The following is a 16,722-nucleotide window of genomic DNA, read 5'->3' as shown; positions in this document are numbered from 1 at the left end:
AGTGGGAGATGGGATCATTAATGCAATGCTACAGTGTATTTGATTGTTACAATCACCTAATATAAAGATATGTTGTCACTGGGGACGGTGTGCTCCTGTGGACACAAGCTTTTGAGGTCCCAGCTCCTCAGTGCCTGTAAGAGCTGCTTGGTCTATGGGTGCAGTCAAACATCCAGCCATAAGGTGAGTCCCTTCCTCCACTGCATTTCTCTTGCCAACCTGCAACCAGCTTGCAGCAGGTAGTGGCACCACACCGCTGCGTCTCTCTCCCTGCACTCTTTAAGTGCCTGTTTCTGCTTAAGTCACATCCTCACTGCTTTAAGTGGGCTGCTGGTTCCAGAATAAATTATTAACTTGTTACTACACCTCTGCTTTCAGAAGCAAGGACTATAACACAAATACTGCTTTTGTAAACAGTGAAAACGAATGGAGGTTGCCAGTTTTCCGTGTCTATATTCCATCTCGTATTTAATTCACACAATGAAGTGCAGCAATATATTTAGCTTTAGTGGAATGTCACTTGCAAATGAAAAGCCAAACCAGGTTATGAGTGTAATAAAGACAGACTTCTGTTTTACAAAGTGTTTGGGATCATTGTATGAAATGTTGCTAAGAACTAAGCTTGTGCTAAGGCACATTGGAATTTTAATCCTTTATAAAATCCATCTTTAATTGAATGCATTTTAGGATAAAAGGCAAAGGCTGGCTTTATTTAAATGCTTTAGAATGGAAAGCCATTATTTCTAGGGAAGACATTAGAACAATGCCAGCTGGAACAAATGTTGTTCCATAATGGTATAGAGAAGCTACACTAGTTCCACCCTGTACGGGCCTTAGCTAAAGAAATGTGATACGGAATGAATCATCCATGGTTCAGTTTTACTTCCAAAAAATAGAATTATTTTACACAGAATAAGTAAATTTTGTTTCTATCAGATTTTTTCCCTGCTTTCTGTTAAGTTAATGTTTGAAAAACTATATTGCCTTGAAAGAGTGGGACTACCTGAGATACCTGTGGTCAAAGCTAGTCCCTGAGCAGTACCTTGCTGACTTAGAAGTCAAGAACCATTCTTGCAGCAACTGGAGATGCTGGAGGGTCAGGTAAAGGTAATACAGATGTCCAGCACAAAGCATATCCTGAAGCCCTGGTGTGTAGCAGAGCCTGGTTTCTGTGTGACTCCCCTGCCTGTGAGGAGAGCTGTAGCTGCCTGCTGGCTGGGGTGGAGGGACAGGCACGGGAGCATGTCCCTGAGCTGCTTTGGCCTTGGCATGCCCGGAGAACTGCTTGGCCATCTGTTCCTGCCCCTCACAGCACTCACAGCCATGGACAGCCGTGCTCTTTGTTTTGCATCTTACAAAAGAACTTTGGACCTTTTCTACAAGGTGTCCTTTGCAGAAGAGGAGGAGAGGTTAGGAAGTATCAGATCCTTTTTTGTTTTCTGATTAGAAGGATGTTCAGATTCTATTGCCCTGATTTCATTTTGGGATGGTAAGAGCCAAAGAGAGTAGTTGGTCTATGAATAAAATCATGAGCTGAACGTGTGAGAACTCACTGCAAAAGACTGTACAGTTTTCCTATTCATCTCACAAAATTTCATGAGGTGACTGCCTTTTAGAGTGTAATTTTGGCTTGAACTTTTGCAGGCCTCAATCTTAAACACAAATGTTGATCCTTATTCTGACAGGCATATTCTTTAATCCTGTGTTATCTGTAGCAGAGCAATGAACAGATGTATATGCCTTTTTAAAATGTTTTGGAAATACTGCGAGATAGAAAGAATATGGTATTCAGTTATTAATTCTCTGCACCTTTTTGTGCTCATTAGCCTGTTAAAACAGCCAGATATGATTTGAAAGTGAAAATTCTTGCATTTAAGACTCAGATTTTCTCTTTCGAGGATATATTGACCTAGGTTAATCACAAGTTAATGGTATTACATATATTAAATCATGCAGAATTGGCAGAAGTGCTAGTGTTTAATTAAAAGCAACAGAATTATTTTATCTCTGGAGAAGGTGAGGATATGTAAAGTATAGCTCTGTAGTACAAAATAAAGCAACAAAAATTAAGTAATCGCAAAGAAAAAAGAAATGTAGAAATGCATGGAAATGATGTAAAAATGTATGGAAACCAGTAGAAAACAGCAAGCTGTCTCTATGAGATGTAGCCATCTCTGATAGAAACAAGGAATAATAGAATCAATTGATATTTTCATCTTAAAATGTCTTCAGTAATGCTTTTCAGGTGGAGGAGAATACCTTTTTTCCTACTTACTGGTCAGAAAGTACATTTTAAAAAGTGTGAACACCTTGACACATTGTCATGGTGGGCCAACCAGAACAGTATCAGCCTGTGAGCAAAATACTACAGGGCTCCCAGGAGCTGGTTGTTTTCTTTCAATGTAACATAATAAAAAAATTTTTAGAACTACAAACAAAACTAGGGGTTCAGAGTTGTGCACAGTGATTAAAGGGACACATTTTTGCAGTACGTGTTAGGAGCACGACATGAACATTTTACCGTATAGAAAAAATAATTTAGGCAATGGATGGTTTTAAGACCTTAAGATTTCATGAATAAAAGATGTTAACACTGCCAAAGTCAGCTTGCTACCCTTGCTTGGGAGCTAATAAACAGCATCTTGTGTCCTTAAATTTTCATTTTGCCACCAGGAGTGTGCCTGGAAATCACACTCTCTAAAAAATTTTGTAGCATTGTCTATTGTTTGCAAAACTAGCAACGTAACAGTACACCACTTTCTGCTTTGTGATCATTGCATTTTAATGATGTAACCTGGAGAAAGGTATTGCCCTTCCAACAAATCTTCCATGGTATAGGGGGATAATTGCTTTGTGGGTTTTTTTAAAATGTCAGCAATACTTCATCAATCTACTTGTTTGTAATGGAAATAGTTTTTGGTTTTTTGTTTGTTTGTTTTTTAATATCATTTGATGGTTGCCATAAGAGTTACTATAGTGTTATGAGGTCATGTTGGTTCCTTTGGGATAACAGTAAGAAAGGCACTGACACTGAAGTCTAGCTAAATTATTCACTGAGTGAAAACCAGAAATTATGGAAAAGATAACAGCAATCTTAGGAGCCTTCTGGTGCTGGACATCTCATGTTTCAGCATGAAATTAATGCTTTTAGGTCATGACATGGTCATGACCCAGGAGGAAGTATTCCAACCTTGTTCTTGACATCTTTATAATACGTCCAAGTGAACAGAGTTACCCATCATGTGCCTGCACAATGCTGGATTTTCTAGTTGGCACACCGTGGTTCTCTCTCACTAGGAATGAGCCCATACAGGTGCATTTTTAAGGCAAGTGTATCCTGACATCACGGCGTGTGCACAGGGTATGGAGTGGTCACTCAAGCTAATGAAAAGGCCTGTAGAGCTGAGGCCTCTGTTTAAACTCTGCTCAGGCTCTGTCTGAAATCACTATCTCCTCATTTCCATGTCTTCTGCTGTGGCTCACCAGAGCTACTCTTCATTTATAGTTGTGTCAGCTCTTTCTCGTGGAAAAACTAACACACAAATCTGATCTCAAAGTTGTATATTCTTGAGAAAAAACCCTGAAAAAACAAGTGGATTTGGGCATGGGGGAAAGTATTCAAAATAGTTTTCAAAAATCATTTCAGTAAGAGATAAAATACTGAGGTTTGAAAGTACATTGTCCAAGTTATTTTTCATAGCCTCAAATTTAAAGAAAGGATACATTTTAAAAGGTCATAAGATAGCTCACCTCATCACCCACTTGCAGGTATGATGGTGAAAGCTTAGGCACTGAATGTACTGTTGGTGCACTTTACAAAATGTTCATGTTCTTGCTTTGACAACAAACAGCACAGCTTCTCTGGGGATTCCTTACCGCTTTTTGAAGATACAAATGTCTTAACATACAGATTTTGTTTCTCCTAAAACCACATGTACTGCAGAGCACTGCTGGAGGAGTTCTTGTTCAAAGTTCAATGGCATGGAGAGGGGCGGAGATTGTTACTGAAGATCAACTCTACCAGAAGTTCACCATAAACCAGATTATTCCATCATAGGCTGGATGAAGATTAGCTTCTAAATCATCTATTTGTATCACATTATAAACAGATAAATTAATGTAACATTATAAAGCTATTATAATTGCTCCTTCTGCAAATATTTTTGCCTTGTTTTTTGGTAAAAATGCACTTACCCACATATCTGAGTTTCTTTCACTTTTGAGTGATAAGACCTTGCCTTTACCCACACTGAACCTTTATTGCTGAGGACTCTGAAAGCAAAAATGCAACTATCAATCAAACCAAGTTTGAGAAACACATTTCTCTCTATTTTTGATTTTGGATGAAATATTAATTCCTGCCTTTTTTTTTTGTTTTTGTTTGTTTTTGTTTTTGTTTTCTGCTTTATCTTCCATTCATTTCTTTACTGCGTTCAGAGCAACACCTCCAAAATAAAACACTTCTAATATTCTCCTTCTGGTTGCTCTTACCTGCAGATGTGAAATCCCACTCAGAGGAGACTCCTTCCCACAACAAATGCACTTGCAAAGGAGAGAAGGGTTTGACAGTGAGATGAGGTCTAAGCTTAAGCAGGCTCAGCATTCGCCTATGTTTAGAGTGTCCATGATGTTCCTCCACCATCATTCCAGCCTGAGTGTTCCCACAGATATACACAGGGCAGATATATTTGACATATTTTTTCACAGTCTAGCTAGAGGAATAATATACATATTATATGGCTAGAACATTTCTGTTTAATTATGACCTCAGTGAAACTGATTATCCAAGAAAACAGAGTCATGAACATTAACAATAATTCTCATCTCAATTATTAAGAAATATAATTTTAAATGATTGGTGAAGAGAAGATTCCTAGAAAATTTATGATAATGTTCTTTATTATAATACTTAGTATTATAGATTGTACTATTTTTTCTCTTTATTACATTATATCGAAGTCTCTTTCCTTTTCTATGTCACAAATAGTTAAAAATCTGTAAGAGAATTTAAGGGCCTTTCAGCAATTTGGCACACCAGCTTTATCTCAACTATTATCTAGCTGCATCAAGATATTAATGTAGTCATCTCTCTTTAGTCTCAATGAATTACTATAAAAATGTCAAACAATTAGATTACATTGGCCAACACAGCCCTGTTTGATTGAGTACAGATGTAGGCCATGTCCCTTGAATCACACTCATGAAGAAGCAGAAGGGTTTGTGGAATTCCAGTGCAAATTTATTTCAACGTGGATCCCACTTCAGATTCTAATGCCATCTTGCAATACTAATAACCAAAAAATGCTAAATAGGTATTTTCAGATGAAATAAAAGTCAGTGTCATTCAGGAGAAATACCAGTGAACTCTGTTAGAGGAGAAAAAACTGAAACCTATAAAACGAGCACAGAAGCCAGTGTGCTGGTGCAAACATAGATACTGCCCAAGGGCGCAGATGTGACTATACCAAAGGAGCAAAATGAACATTTCCTTTGCTTACGGGAATAGTAGTGCTTAAATTCTGTTTCTGCTGGACCAGAAAGTTTATTATATGCTTTTGTGTCAGGAAGACAACCGTGTATAGCAATACCTTGTTACAAATGTCTCAGTGTTGGCTTCTGTGCCATTCCGGTGGCCACTAGGACTGTGTGTGGACTTTTTCTGCATACACAAACTGTGCATCCAGTTGCACATGTGGGCCTATCAGGGAGTGGCAAGGGACAAATCCTTACAGATGAAATACGTCTCCATTACCTGGTACCCACACAGATAACATGTGAAGAAAAGCTAAAGTTATGCTGTTATAACTTAAAAGCTGGAAACAGCTTCTGTTCCATATATGATAAAAATTCAGAAGGCAGTTATGTCAGTGATATTTTGCTACAGCAGACACACCATAAGAAAAGCATACTGGCAGTGTATCTCCATGGTGAAGTCTGCCTCAGCTGAAGAAGTCTGTTCCCACTCTATGCCTGCACCTCTGTATCCATGGGTATCTGAGCTTCTTGAGCAGCAGTGCAGGAGAAAGCATGCACCTGTGTTTTTATTGACAGTGACAGGATTACTTACTAATAATCAGAAAAAAATAATGGCCCAGAGAGGCTCAGATGCAGAATGACAAGGTAGGAACTCTATGTCAGTACCATGCATAGTGACCTATGCAATTTAGCTGCTGCCTCACTGTCAGGTTTAACCAAAGTACAAATGGTCATCTACATACCTCAGCTACAGTGTACTCCATACTCAGTTTCTACTCTGTAACCTCCTTCGAGTTACAGGCTCATATAAATTCTGAGGACATGACAGAACTGCAAATATTTCTGAAACCCATTCTTTGTTCCATCAGGAAATCTTAGTTAATTCTCTCCACTGGTGTATTGACAGGCAATTAATACACATCAGTGGGAGAACAGACTGTTCTGGCTGCTTCTACAATGCTGACAACTCCAGCAGACAAGCTCATTACCACCAGAATGAAGGTCAAGATGACTGCTCTGAGTAGATTAAATGTTTTCATCACAAACTTGTTTCCCTACATTCTTCTTCCAGGATCTTGCAGATTACAGGTCTTAACTGTAATTCCAGTGTCACTGTTCTCTCATCAAACCCACTTTGTACTTAAGAGGCTGTTCTCAAGCCATTGCCTGCAGTTTTCCAAATGAACACTTCTGTCCTACAATATGAAACTGCTCTCCCTTACTGATGGATTACGACCATGTCTTCATTCTACTAATCAAAACACATTGGGAACACTGATCTCTTTCTTAAAATTTTGGCATCAAAAAGAAGAGAAGAGCAGTGTGGACACTGTTGCTATGATATAGATTTGATCTACTACCTGGTATCCAGTCAGATAAAACACATGTATTACATAATATTTTCACACAGTTTATGATTGTCAAGGGATATTACCATCTGCACTTCTGAAAAACTCAGGTTTGTTTTGGTTTTTTTCTTTGATTTCTGAACCTCTCCTTGAACTTCTTTCACAATTGACATACTTGGGCAAAATTAAGAAAAAACCCACTCAAAATTAAAAATAATTTTAGACAAAAATGAATCTGATTCTTCAGTTTACTTCACTATGGTTATCTGCAGCTTATCTCAGTGTACCTATAGCACAGAAAAGTTATGTCAACTTGGAATTGTGAAATTGTTGACTATGGTTATGGTAGGTCCAGAAGTCTTAACCACCCACCTTGCTAAGAAACTTATAACATTAACTTCAATTTCTTTAAGAAAATTAAGTCATCACAAAAGCCAGAACACTATAAAAAATATTTTAGATGCCTTTTCAGGAAATAAACACAAATCCTAATTAGCGCAGCCCTGATTTCTGGTAAAGCTGTACATCTTTGTAAACATCTAGTTTCTTCTAACAATTTCAAGTGCTAAATGTCAAGTATGAGACTATTAACAACAGCGACAAGTCATGAACATTCAGTTACTGGAAAGGGTGCTTTACTCAAGCTCAGTACTGACTCACTTTCAATTTAATCTTGACAGTTTTCACCCTCTTCTGCCATCATGTGTGAGGCTGAAGCATTTTATGAAACAAAGGGAAAAGAAATCACAGAAGTTATTTAGTGACAAAGAAACCTAAATATTCCTAAATATTTCCCATAGTAATGGACACTGTCACAAAACACCCTTTTAATTTCTTATACCTTCCTAGCCCAATATATTGGCATTTACTTCTGAAAGAGGTCTTTATCTTGTTGGCTTCAACTGTTTGAACTCAGCACTGACTTTGAGCACTCTTTTGGCAGAGGAAGAAAACATTTCTTCATAGATAGACAATTGCATTTACAATGCTTATTTTAGTATATTTAAAAGTAAACATACATATAATAGGTATCAAGATTCATCTTTCAGGGAATATTAGTACAGACATTTTATCCACCAGCAATATTGTTAACATTCCATACTGCATTTTTATAAAAATAATATTAAGAGATCTAAAATTGTTCCTCTTAACTAAGTTGTAAGTAACCATAAGCCTTAAGTAACCATCTGGAAAGCTGCAATATATTAAATACATTTCCTCTCTTATTCTGAAGTGAAGATTGTTGGGCCTGCTACTTTTGAAAATGCTACTATCATGTTCATGAAAGATCCCACATGCTCTTCTATCACTGGCTGAGAAGTATTCCATCAATTTATCACCTGAGTACCAATCTGGGTCTTCCACCAACCAGTAAATATTTCAGGGCACATAGGCATGCCTTCAATTTTAACTTGACCAAATCCTTAAAACCCATGCTGATAACTGTCACTGTATCCACATGAAGACACTGCATTTGGAGACCTGAGTTAATACCCAAAAAGGACTTTAAGGGATGAGAGACTTCCTGGTGACTTCACAGTGATGAGCTGGTCTTTCATCCACATGCAAGAGAAGAAAGGATTTATACTCACATAGGATGGTTGAGTTCCCTCTGATACCCTATTTTGGGAGAGCTTCCAGATCAGACGGTGCCAAAGCACAGGCTAGAAGGCTTAGAAGGTTGTAAAATCACAAAATTAGTGTTCAAACTCAAGATGAATGGTCTTAAATAATTATGGGAATGATCTGTACACCACACTCAAATCTGCTCTAATTTCCCCGCCTATGAACACCTGCAGCAGCCGCTGCTCTGTTTTGGAGTCTGCTCCACTGCATCCCTTTGCAAAGCAGGGACAGCAGCCTTGCTGGCAGGACCAGCCACGGCAGCTCTGGAGAGAGGGATGCACATGTGGCATGAAATCCTTGAATGACTGCTTAAGGAAGTATAATTTTAAAGAGGTTAAACCAGGGACTAAGGACAGAGATTCTCTTATTTTTGTTTGTTTTATCATTTTGTAGTAAACTTGCTGCAGCTTTTTACGGCAGACTATTCAGAACCACACACTTTTCTTGGACAGCTATGTACAACTCAAATGATGTTCTTGTCCTAGAATATCATCAATAAATTCACCATGATTTTTTTCTTCCTCACATTTTTCGGATTACATAAATTTTAGCTGACCAATTCTTTTCATGCTAAAATATATTATGAAATGTCATTTCTGTTACAAAAGCTAATTGATAGTGTGATTTGTTATGTTGCTGAGACATAATTCAGAAAGTTATTTTAAAGCCCTTGATACATGGAATAGCACTAACTGCTTAATATTTCTTGTATGAATGAATACAGTGCATAGGAATGATGTAGTGCCACGTAGATGAAATATTTTCAGAAGCTCTTATTCTTGTTGTTTGGGCTTGTGCCAATGTCATTCGACAAGAGAACTCATACGTCCTAAGGTGTATCTACTGTAATTTATTTCTGGGTCATTAGTTGGTAGGATTTTTCTCCTCCAGGTTGCTGAACACTATATAATATTGTAAAAATTAAGAGCTCATAGTCAAATAAATGAATACCTTAGAATTCTTTTTAAAAATAAGATAAGTATTTTAAATTTTAAAATATTTTAATTTAATAAATTTATTTTATTAAAACAATTGACTGATTAATATAATAAAAATAATTTCTCACTCTTGTGAAAGTCCAGATGGAGAACTGCATCTAGCTCAAGAGTCCCCAGTATAAGAGCGAGTCCAGAGGAGGCCCTAGAGCTGCTCTGAGGGCTGGAGCCCCTGTGCTCTGGGATAGGCTGGGACACCTGGGGGTGCTCACCTGGAGAGGAGCAGCTCAGGGAGAGCTCAGAGCCCCTGGCAGGGCCTGAAGGGGCTCCAGGAGAGCTGCAGAGGGACTGGGGACAAGGATGGAGGGACAGCAGACAGGGAATGGCTCCCAGTGCCAGAGGGCAGGGATGGATGGGAGATTGGGAAGGAATTATGTTGGGAATGTTATTAAAGAAAAACACAGGAAAATAAAGAAAGCAAAAATTATTAACCATTTTATTTAAGACTAATTTGTTTTCTAATTAAAGTACAACTACTTCCACATAAAAAGATCAGTTCATTCAGAATAAGGTCACTTGGTAAATTTTCTAGCTATGTTTCTGATGAATTGTCCATGCGAAAATAAAATACATCAAGGAAATGTTTTTCCAAATGGAAGCACTGACATTGATAGATTCCAATTCCATTCATGCATCAAGCCCACTTTTCTTTAAAATATGTTGGTATGTACCAAATTTTTAAAGGATTCACTAAGATAAAAAAACCTTAGAGCACCAATTGAAATTTCTGAGCTATATATGCTATTTTTCTGACATGCTAATATCAAACTGTTTACATCTGAAACAGCAATATGCACATTTTCTTAATCTCACCTCTCCTTAGATCAGTATGAAAATATTGACACAAATTACATCAGAACTATGTTGGGTAAACCATAGAGCACACAATTAAAACATGATGGATGACTTGCAGGAGGATCTGAGGAACTGCAAAGAATCTGCTCTTCTATTTTGTCTCCAGGAGAGCTGTGAGAATCTGCTTCCAGATATATAAAATGTATTAAAAACCATTGTTATTTCCGACTATGACTAAATATAAGAATGCTGTAAATACTATAATTTAACACATCTTCTCTTTGATTAATACTTATGGTTCTTTAACATTATTTTAAAAATATTAACAACTGCCACTATATTGAAGAAGCATTTTCTGAAAAACAGAAAACTAGGAAATATTTCTGATCTGAGTTCTTTCTTCAATTCTATGACAGTTCAAGCTATAAATAAAATTAATTTTATTAAACCTTATTTTAAAAGGTAAGTCCTGTACATTGAAAAATAGCAGTACAATTTTATAGACAGTATATTAGAAATTGTTTTACTCAGAAATTCTTCTCCTCTCTCCAACAAGATGCCAGATATTTCTTATGTGTAGTATGCCCTGTACAATGCAGACTGTCTAAAATCACTGGAGATCCTACTGATCTTTTTGCAGTTTATAATCCCATACCATTTATATTGTCTATGTTGTGCTTCTGATTTACCTTGTTAGTAACACGACCTTATTTGTTCAGTGGAGAAAAAATTTTAGCCTTTAGTCAGCTATGTCAAAGCCTCCCCAGAATTTTATTTATATAAAATATGGCTACTCCAATTATGATATTGTATCAGTGCTCTTCTGACTCCCAGCTCTTTTAAGAAGTTTCAGAGAAAATTGTAATAGCTCATCTGTAAGGTTTCACTTACACCTGTGAACTACCTATCTAAAGGTTCTAGTTAGTGTTTATAGCCAGTCTTTTATACTAAGCCTTTTAATTCTTACTTTTCATGGAATGCCTTTTCCTGTGACTTCTACTTTTTTGAAGAACATGAATTGTCTGCCCAGTCGTTCTACCAAAGCTTAGCAAATCTGGAAAGAAATGTTAGTTTCTGTGAGTTTTTAATGAAAGTTTTGAAAAACAAGAAAATATCAACCATACAGTCTGGTGCTTTCACCCTGAAATGGTCAAAACCATGAAATGGTTTTTCATTTAAAACACAATGAAACAGGGTATCCTTACAGATTTAAGCAACGTATCTGTGCAAATATAAGTTATATCCAGGGGATTTTTTCCCCATAGTTTATGTAACTACAGATGGCCATGTCCTGGGGCAGTGCTTCTCCCCATATAAATCCTATTCTTACCATATGACCATAAACAAACACCCCACCAAATCTGTTTTAAGTAGGTTATTCTGTGTGAAAGATCAACCTGTCAACCACATGGTGGCTCCTGCCTGCGGTTCACCTCCTATAGAAACTGCAGGCAGAGTCTGGTAAGGAGCAAAGAAAGAAGAGACAGGAGACAGGCAGATACCACAGTCCCTAAGCACACACACACGAGGGTCTGGAGCAATACACGCACCAGCTAAGGCAAACACAAACACTCACTCTCAAACAAGGTCTCCAGCCTTTCTGCATTCTCCTCCAAGTTTGTGTACCACTGCGTGGCTACTATAGAACCAACACCTGTAAGGCTTAGAAGCATTGCTGTCTCTGTTGGTCTCTCTAGAGCAATACGTAGACAACTAAAGAAGATCAGAATTATGAGATCAATAATATATAAAAACATATATTATTAAATACATAATATATAAAATGCATAGTATATAAAAATATGACTAAATATACAATGTTTTTTGATAGAAGGAGAAAGAATGTCAGAGTATATTTTCTTGTATGCTGATCATCAAGTGTTTTCCAACACTCATATAGCACTTTGAATTTAATACAATGAATTCAGGTAACCTTCTCTCAACATTTTTTCATGTTGCAATTTTACTATGGGATTTACTCTCTTGTCATATTACTGTAGTTCTGGACATTTCTGGAAATCCGAATGGAGTGGTATGACCCTAACCTTTACAAAACACTGCAGAATACCTCTTATAAGACAGTCAAAAAATTGAGACTCAGATGTGAAAAGACATGTTTAGACATAAAATATTGCAGGAACTGAAACCTTGTTCTTTGTTGTAAGTATGGTGTTGATTCGGAGGCTTAAAAGCAAATCATGTGCAATGTGGGATTTGAGTTTTTACTGCCAAATATTTCGGCATCTTCGGCAAAATTATTTTAGTGATAAAAGGGGAGTGATACTCTAAGGTTGAAACTGCAGTAAATAGAATGTTGCATTCTGGTTTTATTTGGACTTGCTTTTTATAGTAACTTTATCAAAACATGATAATGAAAGTTTTCAGTAATCTTTTGGGGTGATGCTATCTGATTGGCTATGGAGTTTATGTGACTCATTTTTTAAAAAAATGTTATTCTAAATTTTCAGGAAGCTTTTGGACTTAAACATGTAACTTATTGATAAATTCACTAAACTGTTTAATTGAGATTTCAAAATTTTTGAGTTTGAAAAACTAGCTTAAGGAATTGTGTTTTGGCTTACTTTAGCAAATGGCTGTTTGGGATAAAAAAGGATATCAAAAAATACCAGGAGTTTGTTTATACACTCAGACATCTGCATATTTACATATGTAGATATGTATATAACCTATTTTACATATAACTAGATTTAATTTATGCATTGTTGCACTAATTAAACAGTATATTTTTTGACAATTTTTTTTCTATTTCTTCTTCATGGAATGAATAATTAGAAAAGTCAAGAGATATTTATGTCCCCAGGATGTCCTTTGCTCACTTGCTGCCCAGGCACAGTGCTGGCTCAGCCTCAAGTGCCTTTCTGCAGGGCTGCACTCTGGCTGCCCCTCTCCAGGCTTACACTTGTGTCCAGCATTACTTTGTCACCAGTGAAGAGTCTGTCATTTGCTCCTGCTAAATTTCATGTCACTGTTGATTGCCCAATGCTCCAATCTATCTACGCCCCTCTGCAAGGCATCTCATCCCTCAAGAGTATGATCAGGTTATCTGAAAATTCAGCATGGTCTAAATAATTAATGAATAGAATTAGGACACATTGGCATCTGTCGAGAATTCATAATGGACATGCAATGAAAGAATGTAAAACCTGCCAACTTAAAAGCAATTATAATAATGAAATGCTTTTAAAGATTAAAAAAAAGGTGCAATTAATACAAAAAATTCTGAACAGGTTATTTTACATGCTATAATAATTTGTTTAAATAAAAATCTGATTTTTAATGTATTACATGTCATACATGTAGCACATGTAATACATGTCTGATTGTTCCATGTACGAACCCTCAGAGGGACTCACAGCAGTTTATCTGTCAAAGGAAAATTTTATATATTCTATTAGAACATTTTGGGAATCTTGTTCTCAGACTTGTGAGGTACGTGTAATATAGCAAGGTTTCTGTGTCATATTTTCCTGTAATTGCCTTCTAACAGAGCTTTCATCCTATTTAGTCCTATAAAGAAGCTCTTTTTCTTGCAGAAGGATAATGTTCATAACTCAAAATTTTAACTTTTCTTTGAAATAATCTACTTTATTGTGGACTTTACTGAAACTGACTCTACCTACCTTTTGTGGAGATCAGAGTTTGCAATTCTTCGGAAACTTTGCTGTGATCTTACCAGATCCAGAAGAATCACCAAACGGCATTCTGGAAAAAAATATAGCAATGGTGTTTACACTGATAATAATGCCCAGCATAATAATTAAAGTAAATCAGACCTTTTGTAAGTTAATTACTTTCTTGAACACAGTCTAAACCACTACATATTTCAGCTGCAATTGTCAAGTACTATGTAAAAGTACACTAATAGTCATCCTAGTATTATTTCGTGTAATTTTGCTACACTTTTCCATAGTGTTTTGCAGGATTTTTTCCCCTATGCCACATTAGCATGATTGGTAATGAAGACCACATACCATCCTATTACAGCCAATGACCTGTATGACCCAACTGTAGTTATAAACCCTTGGACGTTTCTGGTATGCAGGTATTGAAATTTTTTTGTACCACAGCTCCTCTCCACAACGTACAACTAAGTTACGTCCCTAACATACCTTATTTTCCTTAAAAGTCTCAGTAAAGTAAAACAACTAAGAATCCTCTCAGAATTAAAAGGTTTTGTCTACTGTTTGCTTTGCTGTAGCTTAAATCTGTTATTTATTCTCCTATCTCAAGCAGATGAGAAGTAAATTACTTCTCTGCCTGGAAAGTCTTTGACACACTTAAAACTTCTATCACATCTCCTCTCAATATGTCAATCTTCCCTCTGAAAGCATACTTTAAATGCATATGAACATATCAATGCATACATATTTATTAATAAAACTAAGCACAAAAGCTGTGGTACGGCCTTTTGACCACTCCTAGTGTTCTCTAGCAGTAACTTACTCTATGTGGTTGATATTTTTCTCCTGCTGAGACCTTTGGAATACTACGTAGAGTGGGAAATTATTTCACACAGCTTGCACATGACCCTCCTGTATAGCTATCCCTATACAGACTTTGGGGGTTTTTCAACACTAGCAAGGGTACGTTGCTTAATTTGTGATCCATCTCTTGAGTCTGCTCTGTAACTCTGCCCCTTAAACAGCCATACCTTAACTTATTAATGATTAATTGATTATTTTCCCTGAAGTATAAGATCTCCCACTAGACTCTCCCAAATTACACTCCACATAAAGCAAGGTTAATTTGTATCATAATCTTGCATTCAGGATTTGCTAAACCACTGCATTCTCTTTGTAAGCCTGAGCTCATGCTCAGATTTCGCAATTATTTATTTTATTTCATCATGTAAATGACCAAACCAAATACTACATAATATTTGGTCTAGGTTAGAGCTTTCAGAAATCTCAGACAGAATTAATCCTGGCATATTTTAAGAGCAGGAAAAAGGGCAAGGTTTAACAACTTTCCAAAAGTTGCCAGACCTCTAAATATCTGGTCTATGGACATCTGAAACACCATCTTCAGACATGATCCATGAATATAGAGAAAACATATTTTCTTATTTCTTGTAATATTTACACATAGATATTAAAATCACTTTTAAAATCAAAGCTTTATAAAGAAGCTTTCTGTTGCTCTACAGGGCTTCACAATCTGATGTGTACTGTCCTCACTTTCACATGTCAACACAACACAGCTACCCTGACAAATTCTGCACAACTCTGAAATCAAGCTTCTTCCAGACGTGCAAGGAAAACAGGAGGAATGAAGATTGTTAATCTGAAAAAGCAGTCCTGAATCTAAGCCTTATGCCACAATAGAAGGACTAATTAGTTGTGAAGAAACAGAGAAAAAATAGACTCTACAGAGGGTACAGAGACTTTACAGAGTCTACAAATGCTCTGTAATACCAGAGTAATCCTTCAGCATTAACCTAGCCCTGATGGACAATTGTTGCTTGCCTCAGCAGAGACTTACGAATTTTGGCACTTGAAGTGGCACTGTAGAGGTTGTTCTTACTATTAAAAAATATCTTGCAACCAAATACTAAATTCCAAAGAAAATGAAATGGTTTACTGAGAAAACCATTAGATATTGACTTAATTTTTGAAACCTACGAAATTCCAATGCATGGAAAGGAAGAAGGACTAAGCTTATTTGTGAGGATTTACAAGAAAGCTGTGCAACAGAGTAAAACCTACATAATACAAAGGTTTTCTGACTAAAAACCCTGGATCTAGAAAAAAGCCCTTAATTGCCAACATCGGTATTGTGATAATGATACAATGGGACACATCAAGGACTAAAAGTTGGTGTACTTAAATATATTTCTCAATTTGCTTATCTTACTTGGGATGTTCATAGCAACCAACCAATCAAGCAACACATGAGACATGAATCTCTCCATCCCATAGAACAGAAATGCGCTACAGTTTGTCAGCAGCTGCTCCCATTCGGCTTGGCTGAAAGGAAAGAAGAAGGAAGAAAGTAAGTTACTTTCATGTTACTCTTTTACAAGCTTACTTTTTAGAAATTATCCATAGCAAACAGTTCGGTGTAATTTACTGCAGGAATAATTATAACAAGAGTCAGCATGCAAAGCAAGAAGATAAACATGGCTGCAGAATTCCATGAGAAGTATAACTCATATGAATTATTAATACTATGCTCTTGTATTAAAATGATGACTCAGTAACATCTCATAGTGTGCAAGAGGCATAGCGTATTTTTAGATAAATACCAGCCTCTCCATCAAAAAAATAAAATTTAAGAAAATCATCACTGTATGTACGGTACAGCTTTAAAACAGAGTCTTTGTCTAACATTCAAAGGGAGTAGTCATGTGTATACCCACCAGGACATGAGCAATTGGTTTTTAAAAAGAGATGTGGGTAATCAGGCCAGCTGGCAGCAAAAACTGCAATTTGGTAATAATGATCTTTGCAATTTTTATGAAA

The 16,722-nt window shown here is 36.6% G+C and overlaps 1 protein-coding gene across 1 annotated transcript in view; it reads right to left on the bottom strand.

The window, feature by feature from the left end:
• Positions 1-9,859: 9,859 nt before the first annotated feature.
• Positions 9,860-16,722, bottom strand: part of CFAP46 (cilia and flagella associated protein 46) — a 72,781-nt gene continuing 65,918 nt past the window's right edge. The window contains exons 55-59 of the mRNA XM_031063472.1: positions 16,115-16,227; positions 13,882-13,963; positions 11,817-11,953; positions 11,208-11,294; positions 9,860-10,421 (exon numbers count right to left, since the gene is read on the bottom strand). Coding sequence (XP_030919332.1) covers positions 10,294-10,421; positions 11,208-11,294; positions 11,817-11,953; positions 13,882-13,963; positions 16,115-16,227 — 547 coding nt within the window. The 3' untranslated portion in view covers positions 9,860-10,293. The remainder of the gene's footprint in view (positions 10,422-11,207; positions 11,295-11,816; positions 11,954-13,881; positions 13,964-16,114; positions 16,228-16,722) is intronic.

This window comes from Geospiza fortis, unplaced genomic scaffold, assembly GCF_000277835.1.
Source record: "Geospiza fortis unplaced genomic scaffold, GeoFor_1.0 scaffold298, whole genome shotgun sequence".
Lineage (NCBI taxonomy): Eukaryota > Metazoa > Chordata > Aves > Passeriformes > Thraupidae > Geospiza > Geospiza fortis.
This window is presented reverse-complemented; position numbering and strand designations above follow the sequence as displayed.